The sequence below is a fragment of the Antechinus flavipes genome, chromosome 5 (genome assembly GCF_016432865.1).
Source record: "Antechinus flavipes isolate AdamAnt ecotype Samford, QLD, Australia chromosome 5, AdamAnt_v2, whole genome shotgun sequence".
Taxonomy (NCBI): Eukaryota; Metazoa; Chordata; class Mammalia; order Dasyuromorphia; family Dasyuridae; genus Antechinus; species Antechinus flavipes.
Genome location: NC_067402.1, coordinates 19,791,489 through 19,807,216, shown reverse-complemented (window position 1 = coordinate 19,807,216; position 15,728 = coordinate 19,791,489). Strand labels below are relative to the sequence as shown.

The 15,728-nt window shown below is 44.3% G+C and overlaps 1 protein-coding gene across 1 annotated transcript in view; it reads right to left on the bottom strand.

The window, feature by feature from the left end:
• ABHD5 (abhydrolase domain containing 5, lysophosphatidic acid acyltransferase) overlaps nucleotides 1-10,601 on the bottom strand; it is a 29,168-nt gene extending 18,567 nt beyond the window's left edge. Inside the window, exon 1 of the mRNA XM_052000349.1 lies at nucleotides 10,403-10,601. Within this exon, the coding sequence (XP_051856309.1) occupies nucleotides 10,403-10,443 (41 nt within the window). The 5' untranslated portion in view covers nucleotides 10,444-10,601. The remainder of the gene's footprint in view (nucleotides 1-10,402) is intronic.
• Between the last annotated feature and the right edge of the window lie 5,127 nt (nucleotides 10,602-15,728).

The window sequence follows — 15,728 nt, the reverse complement described above, 5'->3', positions numbered from 1 at the left end:
GAGCGGAAGGTAGGAGGCAGCCGGGATGGACAACAAGCCCATGAAGGACGCCATGGGCTAGCCTGCCCCGTGGAGGAGCTTCTACTGGAGGAGATCTGCTACCACGGGCGACGGGACGCCTGATGACAACAGGTACCCTGAGTTCTAGGGGGCACTGAGGATGGCATTGAAGCTGGGAGCCTGGCAGCTAGGAGAATGGTGGCAGCCTCGGGGGGAAGTCAGGAAAAACAAGCCCCAGTAGTAGGAAAGCAGCTCCTTCCCCTTCAGCATCCACCTGATCCCCCCAACTCTCACCAAGAAGCTATAGAAGGCTCAGCAGCCACAGCCCGGGATCACCTACAAAAAGATAACTAAGCCCATAGGAGCTTAAAATATTGCCAGAGGACTCAGTCTAGAGAGGAAGAGAGAAGGAACTCAAACAGGGCTTGTTAATGGGCACAACTTGGATGAAAAGGGAGAGGCGGGAGAGGAGGAACAACCACAAAACTCCAGCAAGGGAGAACAAGGATGAAAAGTAGGGAGGAGAGGAAATTCAGAAGGTGATCAATAGTATTAAAAGTTCCAAAGAATTCAAAAAGGATGGGGAATGCACAGCCTAAGTTGGAAATCTGGGCAGAAGAATTACACATGTTTAACCTATATTGGATTTCTTGCTGTCTAAAGGAGGGGAGGGGAAAAGGAGGGAGGAAAATTTGGAACACAAGGTTTTGCAGGGGTGAATGTTGAAAATGATCTCTGCATATATTTTGAAAGTAAAAAGCTCATTTTTATAAAAAGGATGAGACATGAAGAATGGGCATTAGGTTTAGCAATGACCTGATGTCTGATCACTTTGGAGAAAGGTCAGAAGCCAGAAAGGAGCAAGTTTGAAAGTATGCAAGAAAAGGAATAAGTTCAATTTCCCCAAATCTGGCCCAATCCAATTCTCTTGCCTACTCATTTCTCCCTGTACACGTGGAACATCTGTCCAGTACATACTCAGACTAGATATCCTCTGGCCATTAAAAGTTCTTTATCTGCTTTGTAGATGACCAAGCAGATCTCAAATAGCCACAAAAACTATAAACAGGATTCTTTTTTTTACCTAAAGTACCAGAGGTAGTTGGAGCTGTCAGTGTCTTTCACAAAAAGATCTGATTTTTTTTCCCTATAGTAAAGACAGATTTCTTTGAAAACCTGTAACACTCTAGTGAATGAACCATTTATTAAGCATTTATTGTGTACAAAGTCCTATGCTAATCACTAGGGATATAAATGTCAGACAGAACCTGCTCACGTTCACTTGGGGGCCAAGGTTTAACTGGACTTGTCATTCTCTGCTTAAATGTTTGTGCCTGGGAAGAATTCCCTTCTGCTCTCTGATTTTCCGAATGCTTTTCCTTTCAAGGCTCAACTAAGGAGCTCCCTTCTCTTTCTTCCTCATTAAAGTTTCCTACATCTCCCCAGTCGACAGTAATAGCACCCTCCTCAAATATCTCTAAAGAACTCTGCCTCAGTTTTTCCTTTGTCCCCATCACTCCCTACCTTTGATTATACTTAAATGTGTACATGGGATAGCCCTCCTTCAGTGGAACATGCTTCTTGAAGACAGTCTTACTAATTGCTTAAGTCTATTTTATCCTAGGCAAAAAGGAAAAGGCCAGCCCCAAGTGCATTTCCCTTTGACTGCGTGGGCAGGGGATCTTGGGGTTTAGCCACACAGGAAACTTTCAGTCTGCAAACTCCTTTCTCTGCCAAAACTTTGGCAATGGATCTGCAATCTACAGGCACAGGACTGCCCTGGACACTGCAAGATAAAACGCCTTGGCCCGTGATTATACAGCTCAGGGCTGAGAAAGAGACAGTACCCGAGCCTTCTTGTCTCCAAGGCCGGGCTTGCAATGACATGGTTGACATTTACATGTGATCCTTTTAAGATCTGCGGTGAACTTTATGTAGGTGATTTCACTTAATTTTTTAAGATCTTGTCCATTAAAGTGAATGGGTTATGGATTCTCCTTCAGACAAGGGTACTCACAAGTTTGGAGTTTACATTCGTACCCCTCATCAAGGCTTCTTCTTAACACCCTTACCACTGGCAGTGCTTTTTGGCCTCAGAAATTTTTACATGACACCAGGTACGTAAGTATATTATAAAGACATACAAGGGGCAGTTAGATGGTGCAGGGGATAGAGTACCAGCCCTGAAAGAGGACCCGAGTTCAAATCCGGTCTCAGACAGCTGTGTGATCCTGAGCAAGTCATTTAACCCCAACTGACTTAACAACAACCAAAAAAGTATAGAAACCATTTACTGGTAATAATTAAGAATTCTATTTGAAACAATTCTCTGGTATACAGGTAATTTTACCATTCAAGATGAAGGCAAATTTGCATGCTAATGAGATGGATATGCTTGTTTATTTTTAGATAAAGAATTAAATCTTGGCAGAATACTTGAAACTTTTTACTGCTGCCAAATTATTCATGACCTCCACATTCAAGTACTCGACCTCATATGGGGTATCATGACACACTGTTTAAAAAACTTTGGTTTGGGGCAGCTAGGTGGCCCAGTGGATAGAGTACTGGCCCTGAAGTCAGAAGGATCTGCGTCCAAATCTGACCTCAGACACTTAACACGTCCTAGCTGTGTGACTCTGGGCAAGTCACTTAACCCCAATCAGAGGGGGAAAAAAAGCTTTGGTTTATAGAACCAATATAGAAATTGGTTGCCAATGAAAACATCTCAAGCTAGAATGCTACAGTATGAACATGAAATCTGTTTTAGGGAGTTCTGTTTGAACTATTTCCCCCCCTTCATTGCTCGGTTTTGCTCACATCACTGATAACCATTCTGGAACTAGACACTTAAAAGAGTGTGTTACCCAACCACACATAATGATTACATGTACATTTTTTAGGATTAAGTTGCTTAACGAGCCAATGACATTTCTATGGGCTAGTTTTGGAAAAAAGTTTCCTCTCTATGGGTTGGTAACAGGACAAAAACATAACAGGCCAAAAGCTCAAGTCTCATATGCTAAGCATCTATCATAAGTAATCATTCATTAAAATTCAGAAGGAAGGCTTCTTGCTAACAATAGTAATGAGTCAGAGAACCAGAAAATAAAACTGAACCAAAAACTGGATGCAGGACCAATTCCATGTTTTAAAAGAGCAGCAATTCTTAACTCGTTAGCTCATTGAACTTGGTAGCTCTTTCTCTGCTACAAAGAATCTGCAACGACTAATATTTTTCTGCCATCCCATAACTTCCTTTTTCTATCTTGAACCCATTTTTTAGGCCCTTTCTCTCTGGAAGGGAACTCTCCTGACTAAGGATCAGTCATTATATGTAGCCACCTGTTTTCCACCTTCTCTTTTAGAGGAAAAATCAAATCTCCATGACCATTCCTGGAAATGGTGTTGACACAATTTGCCCTATGACTCCATTCACTATCCCAGTGACCTCTCTGTGTAAAACACATCTCTCTCCCTCCTTTATATTTACATTTCTCTTTGAGAGCAAGGGCTGGTATCTGAATTTCACCACTTCCTTCCTTAGCTCTGTGCCTGGCACAAAGTAAAAGCTTAATAAATGTGTTTTGGGGGATTTTAAATTATTTTTATTCATACTCGGGAGCCAACAAAACAATTGTGGCAAAACGCTACAAAGATACAGCCTTCAAAAATCATTCCAAAACAATTTTCCCAAGTTATGCAGATCAAAGCCTAACTTGATGAATTCATATTCCACTGAAATTTAGTTGTACTGAAATTCTTTCTACCAAAGACTGTTCCAAATAAGAAGGCAAACTAAAAGTTGGTGATCCTTTCATTTACATAGGGCTTTTCATGACCTAATGAAATCTGATCTACACTACTTTGAGATCAATTAAAATTGTAAAAGACAGGTGCAATGGTCAATTCAGTCAACAATCATTCCCTATCTCCCAATTACTGTATTTAGTGCTGAAGATACAAAGAAAGGCAAAAACATCACCCCATCCTCAAGAAACTCAGTTTAATGGGAGAGAAAATTTGTAAATAACTAGATCATAGAGGATATCATTCAAGATTACAGGTGGAGGGAAATAATAGAATCTCCTGCTAAAGAGAAGCTCTGAAATGAGTTTTGAAGGAACCCAAGGGGAAAGGTGAAGAGAGAAATTATAGAGTCCAGAGGCACAGACTGGGAAGGGAAATTTTAGAACGATGGGAAAGGTGCCTACTATGTGCCAGACATGGGTTAATGTGCTTTATGACCTCATAAGGTAGGATAATCTTTCTCTTCAGGATGGGCCACAGGTTAAGTGACCTGCCCAGGCTCACCCAGTCAACAAGAGTCAGAGGCTAGGTTCGAGCTCAGGACCTCCTGATCTCCGGCTTCGAGCCCTGATCCGTTGTCCTTAGTTCTTGGCACAGGCACTGGAGCAGTTTGCCATTTCCTTCAGTGACCCGCCCAGATTTCCTTCGGTGATTTGCCCATGGTTTCCTCCAGTGACTGGTCCACGGTTTCCTTCAGTAACTTGCCAGGTTTCCTGCAGTAATTTGCCCAGGTTTCCTACAGTGACTTGCCTACAGTTTCCTTCGGTGATTTGCCCACAGTTTCCTTTGGTGGCCTGCCCAAGGTTTCCTTTGGTGATTTGCCCACAGTTTTCTTCGGTGACCTGCCCAGGTTATCTTCAGTGACCTGCCCAGTTTCCTTCAGTGACTTGCCCAGTTTTCTTCAGTGACCTGCCCAGTTTCCTTCAGTGACTTGCCCACAGTTTCCTTCAGTGACTTGCCCACGGTTTCCTTCAGTGACTTGCTCATGGTTTTCTTCAGTGACCTGCCCAGTTTCCTTCGGTGACCTGCTCAGGTTTTCTTCAGTGACTTGCCCAGTTTCCTTCGGTGACTTGCCCATGGTTTCCTTCGGTGACTTGCCCACAGTTCCCTGCAGTGACTTGCCAGGATTCCTGCAGTGACTTGCCCAAGGTTTCCTGCAGTGACCTGCCTAGGGCCCCACAGCTAGTGTTTTAGATCTCCACGACTACAGACCCAGTGCTTTATTCCAGGGGCCACCTAAAGATGACAGAATGGATGGGCAGCAAGCTCAGCAGATCTACCGATGTTACTCTCGATAACACAGTCAGAATCCAAAAGGACCTTCTTCCCTTTAACAAGATGAAATTCAAAAGGGATAAATGGCAAGTCTTGCATCTGAGTATAAAAACCCTAATTTTACTATAGTATAAGTGAGGTTTTAAAGGTAGTAGAGTTTTAAGAAGGGGCCTGCAAGCTCAGACTGTCAGTAACATGATGGAGTAGCCAAAAAAAGCTAATGAAGTCAAAGTCTCCATTGGAACCACAGCTTACAGAAATAGCAAGGTGAAAATCCCATGATGTACTATGGGTCTGGGACCTCAAGGGCTGGGCTCAGTTCTGGGCACCAGTCAGGAGGCCAGAGAGAAGCTGCGGCATGTGTCGGAGGCCAGCCTGGATGGGGAGAGCAGTGAACCCTCTGTTTCTTCTCTGTACATTTCCTTGCCAATATAAACTTGGAGGGCATCCAGGTGGCATGGAGGAAAAAATGTCAGCCATCAGGGGGGACTTGAATTCAAATCCATTTCAGACCTCTACTAGTTGTGTGACTCTGGGGTTAAGTCATTTCACCCTACGCACAAATAAATAAGATTAAAAAAAAAAACCCCAATCTAAATGTAGAGTACATCCTCCAGCAGACAACCAGACAAATGAAGTCCCTCATCCCTACTATGTCCCGACTAAATGGGATCTATTTCCAATATTCCCAAGTTCTTCTCTCCAGGGAGTCTGTAGGATTTAATTAGAATGTTGATTTTTCCCCTTAGAGTTCCTACTTATATATAGATCCTTAGATCTCAAGAATCTATACCCACTGCACCCTCTACTTATTCTTTTCTCTTTTAGTCATACTCTAATTATGTCACCTTCCAACAAATCTCAGCATCTTGAGTTTATCCTACTTGTGCATTTGTGTGCAGATGAAGCCATGTTTGCTCTGAGAGAGTGTATTCTCTCAGAATTAATAGATGTCTCTGGTTATGATTCCCTCTACCTTGTAGCTCCTCTTGATGACATCTAGTTTGGTAGCTATATCATTTTCCTCTTTCCCCTTCCTTTTCAATTTACAACCCCTTGACTATATTTGCAAGAATCCAGACAGACATTCTCAGCAGCCATTACTAGGTACATGCTGTCTCTGGCCGGGAGCACAGCATCCTTATACTTTAGGCCACGGTCCAGAAATTCAAATCCCATTTCTCAGATCTCACCTTCTGAAACAGTTACTTCATAAAGCTATTTTTGTCTTCTGAAGCTCTTGCCTTTGATCGAGCTGGATCTTTGAAGATACAAATGGTTGCATTTTTGTCTTCCCATCTTTCTAAGTCCTCGGAGAGAGTAGGCTATCAATAAATGCTTGCTGAATGCTAAAAGTACTAGGCTACCAAGACGAAAACACCACGAACTCCTCTAAGTTCTTCAGTTTCTTCCTCATGACTCTACAATGTTGTCTAGATTCCTTTAAGCAGCATCACTTATGCCCAAGTGAGTCACCAGGACGAAAGAATCACCTGGTTTGACAAGTCTTGGGAGATTCTCCCATCACATCCTAAACATGTCCCTGATCTTTATTATGGTTATCAAGGGAGAAAAGAGCTTTTATCTTTTTTTTTTTTCCTGGAGCAAGGGGCTCCTTTCATGCTGACTCTTGATGATCAAAAGGCCCCGCAGCCCTAGTGGATCACTGTAGTACCTTCCCTTTCGAGGCCTAATATCATTTTTCTTCTGTAAGAATCTTTTATTTCTTATTTCTAAGTGTTTACTTGTTTTTCCTTCTTTCCTTTCTCCTCTGTCACTTTCTTCTATTCCCCAATTTCCTCAAATAAGACAAGAATATTCTATGTCTCTCCAGAACCTTTTTCTTCTTGTTTTTCACATTGAACGTTTTTATTTTTTAAAAGAAATTCTACATTCTTCCTAATGGCTTGGTGAGTAGAGAGCCATTCCTAAAGAAGCTTTACCTTTTTTTCTATAAGAGAGACTACTTTTCACTTCAAACATAAATAAGTGGTCACTTGGCTATGACAGAAATATAAAAATCACATGCTGTGCAAATATGGTCTATTTTCCATACCTGCTTAGAAATGAGATTTATATAGCACTTTGAAGTTTACTTAGCACTTTTCTTCACAACAAGCCTATGAATGAGATAGAAAAATTATGAAAGAAAAAGTATTTTAAAATTTTTAAATTAATCTAGTTTCCAAGTCACTAAGTGCAAAAGTGCAAAATGAAACCATTCTGTTATCACTTCATACCCAGCAAATCATCTGAAGACAAAAGATGGAAACAGTTAATGCTAGAGGGGTTGAAGAAGTCAAGGAGTCAAGCACTACTGGTAGAAAACCTCAGTTGGAAAGCATAGTAGTTATTGGGGGATGAGAGGGAGAGGCAAATACTTCAAGATAGTTAAAGAGAGAAAGATCCCTTATACAGCAAAGTATTCATAGCAGAACATTTTTGTAGCAAGAAATTGTCAAGAAAAGTAGATGACTATTGATTGGGGAATGACTAAACAAATGTTGGCACATGAGCATAAGAGAAGTGATTCCTGTAATACCTGTAAGAAACAAGGAATGTTCGGTGAATCATGGGAAATCTTACCTAAGATGATACAGAGTGAATTAAAATAGGACTAAGAAAACAATGCACCCCATTACAAGAATGCAAAATTTAAAGAGGGAAATAAAGAACATGAGATAATTATGAGAGTTTGAAGAAATGTACTTCCCTCTAACTATATGGGGCAGATATGGGATAAGATAGTATATGTATCATAAGACAGGTCATGATGATGATCTGTTTTGCTGAAATGGCTTTTTCCCCTCTTTTTAAATATTTCTGTTCCAAGAGATTCATTGGGTAGAAAAGGAAAACTTCTGAAAATGAATGGGATGCAATAACATAAGATGGGAATAATAAGATAAAATGTTAAAATGATCATGCCTGTAGCTACATGAGGGCAAGGACAATTTCTTAGTCTTTGTGTCTTTCCCCGGAAGCTGATTCCACTTTGCACATTTCAAGCATCTAGAATTTCACAATCCTGGAGGTATACCCCATCCCCATACACCTCTGTAGGCTTGTAAATGGACTCTGTTGCTGAAAGCTCTAACAACTCAAACAATCTGATATTCTCTCCAGATTTAGTTGATCTAATTCTCAGAATGCCACAGCCGATCACCAACCTCAAATCCCAGTTGGAATATATTACGAAGAACAAACATGCACTTCTCTAGCAAAACCTTCAAGAATTTAAGGGAAGCAACACTAACAAGAGAGATTTAATGTTAGCTAGACTCCAAACAATTACAATCAAGTGACTTGCATACTGCACTTCATGGGTTTGTAAATAGAAAGTGCTTTCATAAACTATCTCATTTTCAAGACAAAACTACATTAGGTAGAAGTATAGAATCACAATTTCAGAGTTGGAAATGACCTCAATGATTGTCTAATTCCACCTATTCATGAAAAAATTCCTACAACACAAGGGACAAACGGCCATCCAGTTTCTGCTTTATTATTAAGACTTATTGATATATCTATATCTGTGCCTTTCTAAATATACTCGTCTTCACAACACTCAAAATCATCTTAGCAATTGTGATTGTAAATTGTAAAATTACAAAGGGATCTCTGCAGGCCTTTGAAGGAAGTCACATAAAGCTTCAATAAACAAACACTTGAAATATACATATGCACACATATACATATATATGCCTGTAAAAATGCAATTAATGTTGAGAAATAAGATAAAACTATCAAAGAGCTTGCATTTAAACGACAGGTTAAATAATTCTAGTCCTTTATTTCTAATCTAGACTATTAAAAATGTTAATACTAGACTATCTCCAAGTTGCTATTAAAAATAAACCAAGAAAATGTGCTAAAATAAATATACCTAAAAGAATCTGGAACCCCAAGAAACAAACCAACAGCTCCAACTGATGATTTGTGGGCATTCACCTCCACAGAAATGATTTGGGAGTTTGGGGGGGTTTTTGGGTCACAAAACTTAAGCCAAAAGTTCCCCCAAACTCAAGTCTATATACTATGTGCCCTAAATCTCATTCAAAAGTTCACCTTTCTACAGTGTCTGGGGGAAATGAAGTTCCAGGAAATACAATTTTTAGGAATTAAGTTAGTTCTCAGTTGATTGGAATATTTTTGGACAAAATCTAATCCTTTCATAGGTTCATGAATTAAAATGAGATGTTTAAAATATCATCCCTATACTCCTTCAAAAGGACAGGATGACACTTTAAAAATCCACAAGAAATTGTCTTGCAGCCAGACTTCGGGCTAATCTCAGAAACTTAGAAAATAGAGAGATCTAAGTTTTAGTCCCATTTTGCAGATGAGAAAACCAAGCTTCAGGTTAAGTGACTTGCATGAAGAGATGCTCTTCCTGAAACATTAAACCTGCCCACGAAATCTGTCCGGGGGGGAGAGGGGAGCGGGGAGTGGAGCCCCTGCCCCGCGAGCCTGCGGGTTCCTTTGGCCAGGATCTCCAGCTTGGGTGGACCTTCCCGTAAGGATGGCCAGAGAACACCTTCCCAGGCTCAGAAGCCAAGTTTCCGGAAGGAACGAGCGGCCAGTCACAATAGGCCCGACAAATATGCGGACAAACGGCCACGCCCGGGAGGCCCCAAAGGTCCCCACGCCCACGGAACGGCCCGGTTACCCGTCCAGGGGGGAGAACCCATCCGGGAGCGAAGCTTCGCACCGAGGGCAAAAGCTGACGCCGGGGAACCAAGTCGCAGGAAACGCCCAAGTCACCGGCTAGGGCAACCACGCCCCCCAAAGACCACCCGGTCGGCTAGAGCCAATCCCCGACCACCCCCGAGTTCTGGCTCCGCCCTCAGCTCCCAACCTCCCGCCGCGCCCTCTTCCCTCAATGCCCCTCCTCCTAATCTTTCGCGGCTCGGGCCAATCCCCGCCAGCTCACGAGGTCCCAGCCCCGCCCCAAGCCCCCTCTCCCCACGTTCTAGTCTCCCCCCGCCCGTCACACACAACGCCCCCCCAACGTTCTCACGCTCACTCCTCCGCCCCCCCCCCCGCCGGCTCAAACCAATCCCAGGCCGCTCCCGATGTTCCAGCCCCGCCCCACTCCCAGCGCTCCAGCCCCACAACTATCAGCCTGGCGCCGGCTCCTCGCGGGGTCACCACACCTGTCCGACCCATTCCCACATCCCCCTCAAGCCCTCGCGCTAGGCCCCGGCATCTCATCGTCACCTTCGCCCCGCTCCCTCGGCCCTCAACGTTCCCTCCCTTCCCCGCCCGGACAGTTCCCGGCGTCCGACTCCCGGTCCGAGCCGGCCCGTCCGCTCACCTCTCGGGGGTCTCCACAGAATCGGCCTCTTCCTCCGCCATCCCCGCCCTCCCTTCGCTCGCCCCAGCCTGGCCCGCGCTCCGGGCGCCCCCGAACAAATAACCCAGCCTCGTCCGAGGCCGCACGCCACCATACAAGTAGGCTGACAGGCCGACTGAGGAGGCGCCGCCGCCCGCGGCCGCGAGTCCTTAAGGACGCGCGCCACCGGGGCCCGGCCCCGCACGTGCCCCTGCGTCATCCCGCTCGCGGCGCGCGGCCGAGAGCGACTCTAAGTTTTGCGCGCGTGCGCGGAGGAGAGGCGGAGTCAGGCTCCAGCTGGGCTGGCGGGGCGGGGCGCTGGACCAAGTCCTGGAGCAAATAGCGCAGGAAAGGACCTCGGGTCTTTTAGTGTGACCCCCTGCCTTTACCGAGGGGGAAACTGAGGCCCGGAGAAGCGGAGCCCCATGTCTGGGGCTAAAAGGGACCTCGGGTCATTAGTGCAAGCAGAGGAATGGCAATGGCCCTTAGTAGGGGTGTTAGTATTCTGTGGGCTCCTTCTTGTGACCCGCACACAGGAAGAGGACTTGGAGGCAGGGAACCCAGTCAGGACGTTTTTCTGCCCCAAGACCTCCCAGGAATAGCCAGGGCTCGAACTAAATAAAGCCTTGTCTGAAGGGGGAGAGACGGGGAGCGCTTAGCCTGGGGGGGGGGGGGGGAGTGAGCAGAGAAGGTTGGAAGGTGAAGAGGAAGGTTTGGGGCTGGGGGGGGATGCCATAGGAGCGAATATTGTCATGAGAAATAAATGAGATGGGGGAAGGGCAGAGAAGAAGATGAAGTTGGAGAGAAGTCTGAGCGGCCAGAAGCTGGGGCCTTTGTGGGTGTGAAATAGGATGGGGGCCGTAAAACCCGGGAGGAAGAGTGGAATCGGAGCCACTGACCTGTAGGACACGGCCAGAGCCTGGATCTGGACAACCACGAGGAAGGCCAGCAAGGGTGGCTCAAAGCCCGGAGGGCCGGAACCGGGATTGGAAGGCTCTGGCATGAGCCGTGGGCTGTTGAGGGTTAGATCTACATCAATTCTTTAAAAAATCCTAAAAAGGGGAAAAGGACCCACATGTGCAAGAATGTCTGTGGCTGCCCTTTTTGTAGTGACAAGGAGCCGGAAAGTGAGGGGATGCCCATCAGCTGGAGAATGGGTGAATAAGTTAGATGATTGCTATGGAATATTATTGTCCTATTAGAAATGATCAGTGGGGGGAATTCTGAGAGGCCTGGAGAGACTGACAGGGACTGATGCTGAGTGAATGGGCACAACCAGGAAAACATCCTACACAGTACCCCAAGATTATGAGGTGATCAACTGTGATAGACTCAGTTCTTCTCAGCATGATGGTAACCCAAGACAGTAATAATAGACCTGAGATGCAAAATGCCACCTGCATCCAGAGAGAGAACTGGAGGTTGAATGTCGATCGAAGCATACTGTTTTAACCTTTTTGTAGGCTTTTTCTTTCTCGTTTTTCTTTCCCTTTTGTTCTGATTTTCCCTGCACAGATTGACAGATGCGGAAATATGTTTAAAAATACTGTACATGTATAACCTAGGATTGCTTGCTGTCTTGGGGAGGGACAGGCAGGAGTGAAAGGGAGAAAGGGTGTGGAACACAGGATTTTGCTGGAATGAATGTGAAAACTATCTTTACATATATTTGGAAAAATAGAATGCGATTGAGAATAGAACTTAGAGTCCAACCCAAGATTCCCCCTCGCTTTTCCTGTTCTTGTAATTCCATTGGCTGGGAGCCCCTGCAGAGACACCTTCTCTGCCAGGACAGCACCGAAGCAGCCGTTAGACCCAGATCTTTGTAAATCAGAAGCCAGCTCCTTGAACCTCTGTCCTCTACCTCTCTCCTCTCAGCCAGAATCCTGGGGAAGCCCTCCAGGCAGGGGGCTGCTCCTTCCTGGAGCTACCCCTTCCCACTGGGGTCTGGTTGGTGCCGAGAGTGGCTGCCTTATATAAAGTTGCCTCTCTGTGGGTTAGTTTTGCCTGTGAGTCCTGGCAGGGCCCTGGTTCCCCTCCTGGCCCTTGTACTCTCCACATGTGAGGTGCTGGGCAGTCACAGGACTTCCCTGGGCCTCAGTCTCATTACCCATGACCTCTTGTCTTTCACTCCCCAACCTGATCCTGCAAATTCAGCTTCCCTGATGCAAGCTAGGGTCAGCAGTGACTGCGGCATTGCCCCATCACAAAAGACAAGCTTTTCTTCAAAGGCATGAGAGTGGAGCTGGAGGATTGGGAGGACTAGAGATGGATGTAACACAGCCTGCAGGCTTGTGGGTAGGGGGAGAGGAGTAGCAGGTGACATTCCTCCATAATGGAGTTATCAGAGGTCAGGCAGTGTTTGGTGATGATGAGGTCATTGTTACTAAGGGACCGACACCTTTATCAGGAGGGTTACAATTTCTATTTCCCATGATGACACATAAGCTCTTACATCTAGTCACACAGGTGGATGCCCGAGGGAGGAGACTATTTCAAGGAAGAACTCGTGTGTCACTGTCCATCCTGGCAGCCTTGGTCACCAAATACTTTGCACAAATAAAACCTCATCTTAAGTACTAATTTGAGAGTCAGTGTGGCCGAGAAAAGTCTCCCCAACCACATACTACAACCACACAGTTACCTCAGGTTTTTTTTAATTTAATATTTTTAGAGACCTTTGAGGTCACCTCCCTCATTTTAGAGATGAGTCGAGCCTCAAAGTAGCTAAGTGACTCTACCATGTTATCCTGCAGCAAAGTCAGGATTAGAACTCACATCCTGACTCCAAATCCAGCACAACTCTTCTCCAGCTCTGTGCTGCCTCCTGTAATTCACTCAACAGTCATTTGTTAAGTACCTACGATCGTCAGGCAAGCATCGTACTAAGTGCTAGAGATACAGAGAAAGACAAAAGACAATTCCTGCTCTCACAGAGCTTACAGTCTAATGGAGAAGATGACATGCAAACAACTTTGTACAGACATATTTACAGGATAAATGGAGAAAATCAACAATAAAGGATCCAGCATTTTTAATACACATTGTTTTATTTATTATGTTGGGAGAGAAAATCAAAGTAAATAAGAAAAACCATGGGAGAGATAAAAAAAAAAAAAAAACAGAAAAGAGAAGTGAACATTGCATGTGTTGATTTACATTCTCAGTTCTTTCTCTGGTTGCAGATGGCATTTTCTGTCCAAAGTCTATTGGGATTCCTTTGGATCATGGAACTACTGAGAAAAACCAAGGCTTTCATAGAAAAAGGACCAGCTTTAAGGGGATCAGGAAAGGGACTTGAAGGAAGCCAGGAGGCATAATGAAAAGGGAGTGAATTCTAGACATGGGAATATTGAGTGAAAAATTCCTGGAATCAGGAGCTGGAGTTTCTGAGAGGACTAGCAAGGAGGCCAGTGTCACTGCTGGCAAAGAGAATGGGGTGTGTGAAGTAGCAGAAGACTAGAAAGGTAAAAATGAGTCAGGTTACAGGTGGTTTAAAAAGCCAGATAGAGGGTTTTTAATTTTATCCTAGAGATCATAGCTTCTGTAGCTGATTGAATATAGATGGGGATGAGATGGTTGTTTTTGTGCTTTAAAAATACTGATTTCCCAGTTGAGTGGAGGCTGAATGGGAACGGAAAAAGGCTTGAGACAGGGAGAGTAGCCAGCAACTTTGTAATTGTCCAGGCATGAGGAGATAAGGGGACCAGACAGGAGGGGACATATGTGAGATATGATAAAGGTTAAAATGGCAGGACCGGGCAACTGATTGGATATGGGCCTGGGAAAGAATAGTTAAGGAAGACAACTCTGATTCAAGCAGAGTGACTGGGAGAAAGCTGGTACCTTCCATAGTTACAGGGCAGTCAGGAAGAGGGGAGAGTCCATACAGCAGCTAATGACCCAGAAAGCAATGTCTCAATTTTTTTCAATTAGCAAGTATTTCCTCCTTCCTACCTCTTGCCAACTCCTTCATTAGTGGAAAAAACAAAAACAGAACCCCAAACCTTTGTAATAGATGCTTAGTCAAGCAAACCAAATCCTCATGTTGATCGTGTCTAAAGTGTGTCTCATTTTGCACATTGAGTCCTGGGAATATTTCAAAAAAGGAAGCTTTCAAAAAATTTCAACTGGCCCATAAGGCAACCAACTTCAATAAAATGATCCCAAATCATGCAGATGAGACAAAGCGAAGGTGATAGAATGCAACTAAAATAAATGTAAAATTATATTTTGCCCCAATGTAGGAAACTTTTCTTAACAATAAGAGATGTCCAAAGTGAGATGGGCCTTTTCAATAGGTATGACTCTCTGGAAGTTGCCAAACAGTAATTAGCTGACTGTTTGCTATATGTTTGAGATAGTTAATGAGGTCATTTATGAAGTGCTTACTTGGTGCCAATACAAAGAAAGGCCAGAGTGGGTGGAGGAAAAGTGGTAGGTTGGGGGCAGCCCCTCACCTGAACTCTCTCAACACTGGTCCAAGAGTCAGGAGTATTTGAGTTCAAATATGGTTTCAGACACTTGATTCTAGCTGGGTGACTCTGGGCAAGTCATTAACCCCAATTGCCAAAAAAAAAAAATAAGACCTTATTTATAAAAAGTTGGAAGGAGACATTTTTTCCCCAGCCTAAAAAAACTAAAGAGCTTGTCAGGAATCTATGATGCTGGGATTGAGGCCTGTCGGGGGCCCACACAAGTGGCAATAGTGGTTGCAGTAACAGCAGCTTCAGGAGCCCTCAGTCTAGTAATGAGGGGTCAGACAACTGGGTCAGAAATAGATTATGGGACACTGGGGACAGCTGGCACTCACTGGCAGTTCCATTGCCCATACACAGTTCTGGTTATAGTTCCAGGGCAGAGAGGATTGCTTGTGGTCAGTCATAAGGAAGCAGTGGCCTGGTCACACTAACAAAGCTGAGAGGAACATTAGTGCTTGTGGCTGCAGGGGAGCAGGGATCCTTCCTGGATGATGACCAGAGCACCTACCAGGAGAACAGTGACCATACCTCTCCCAGGATCATACTACCTTGTAAATCTTATGGGCTTCCCAAAACTGAAAAAGCAGCACAAAAAAGCCTGATGTTTGGGACACTCCCAGGGAAGCAGAATCCAAGTTCAATGTCAAGAAATGCCTGGGAAAAAATGAGCAAACAGCAAAAAATGAATTTGACAATAAAAAGTTGCTGACTCTGTCAGTGAAGACCAAGACATACTCAAAAAAAAAAAAAAAAAAAGACAAAAATGTGAAAATAGTTATCAAAAAAGCCTCAAAGAAAAATGCTAATTGGATCCAAACCCAACAAGA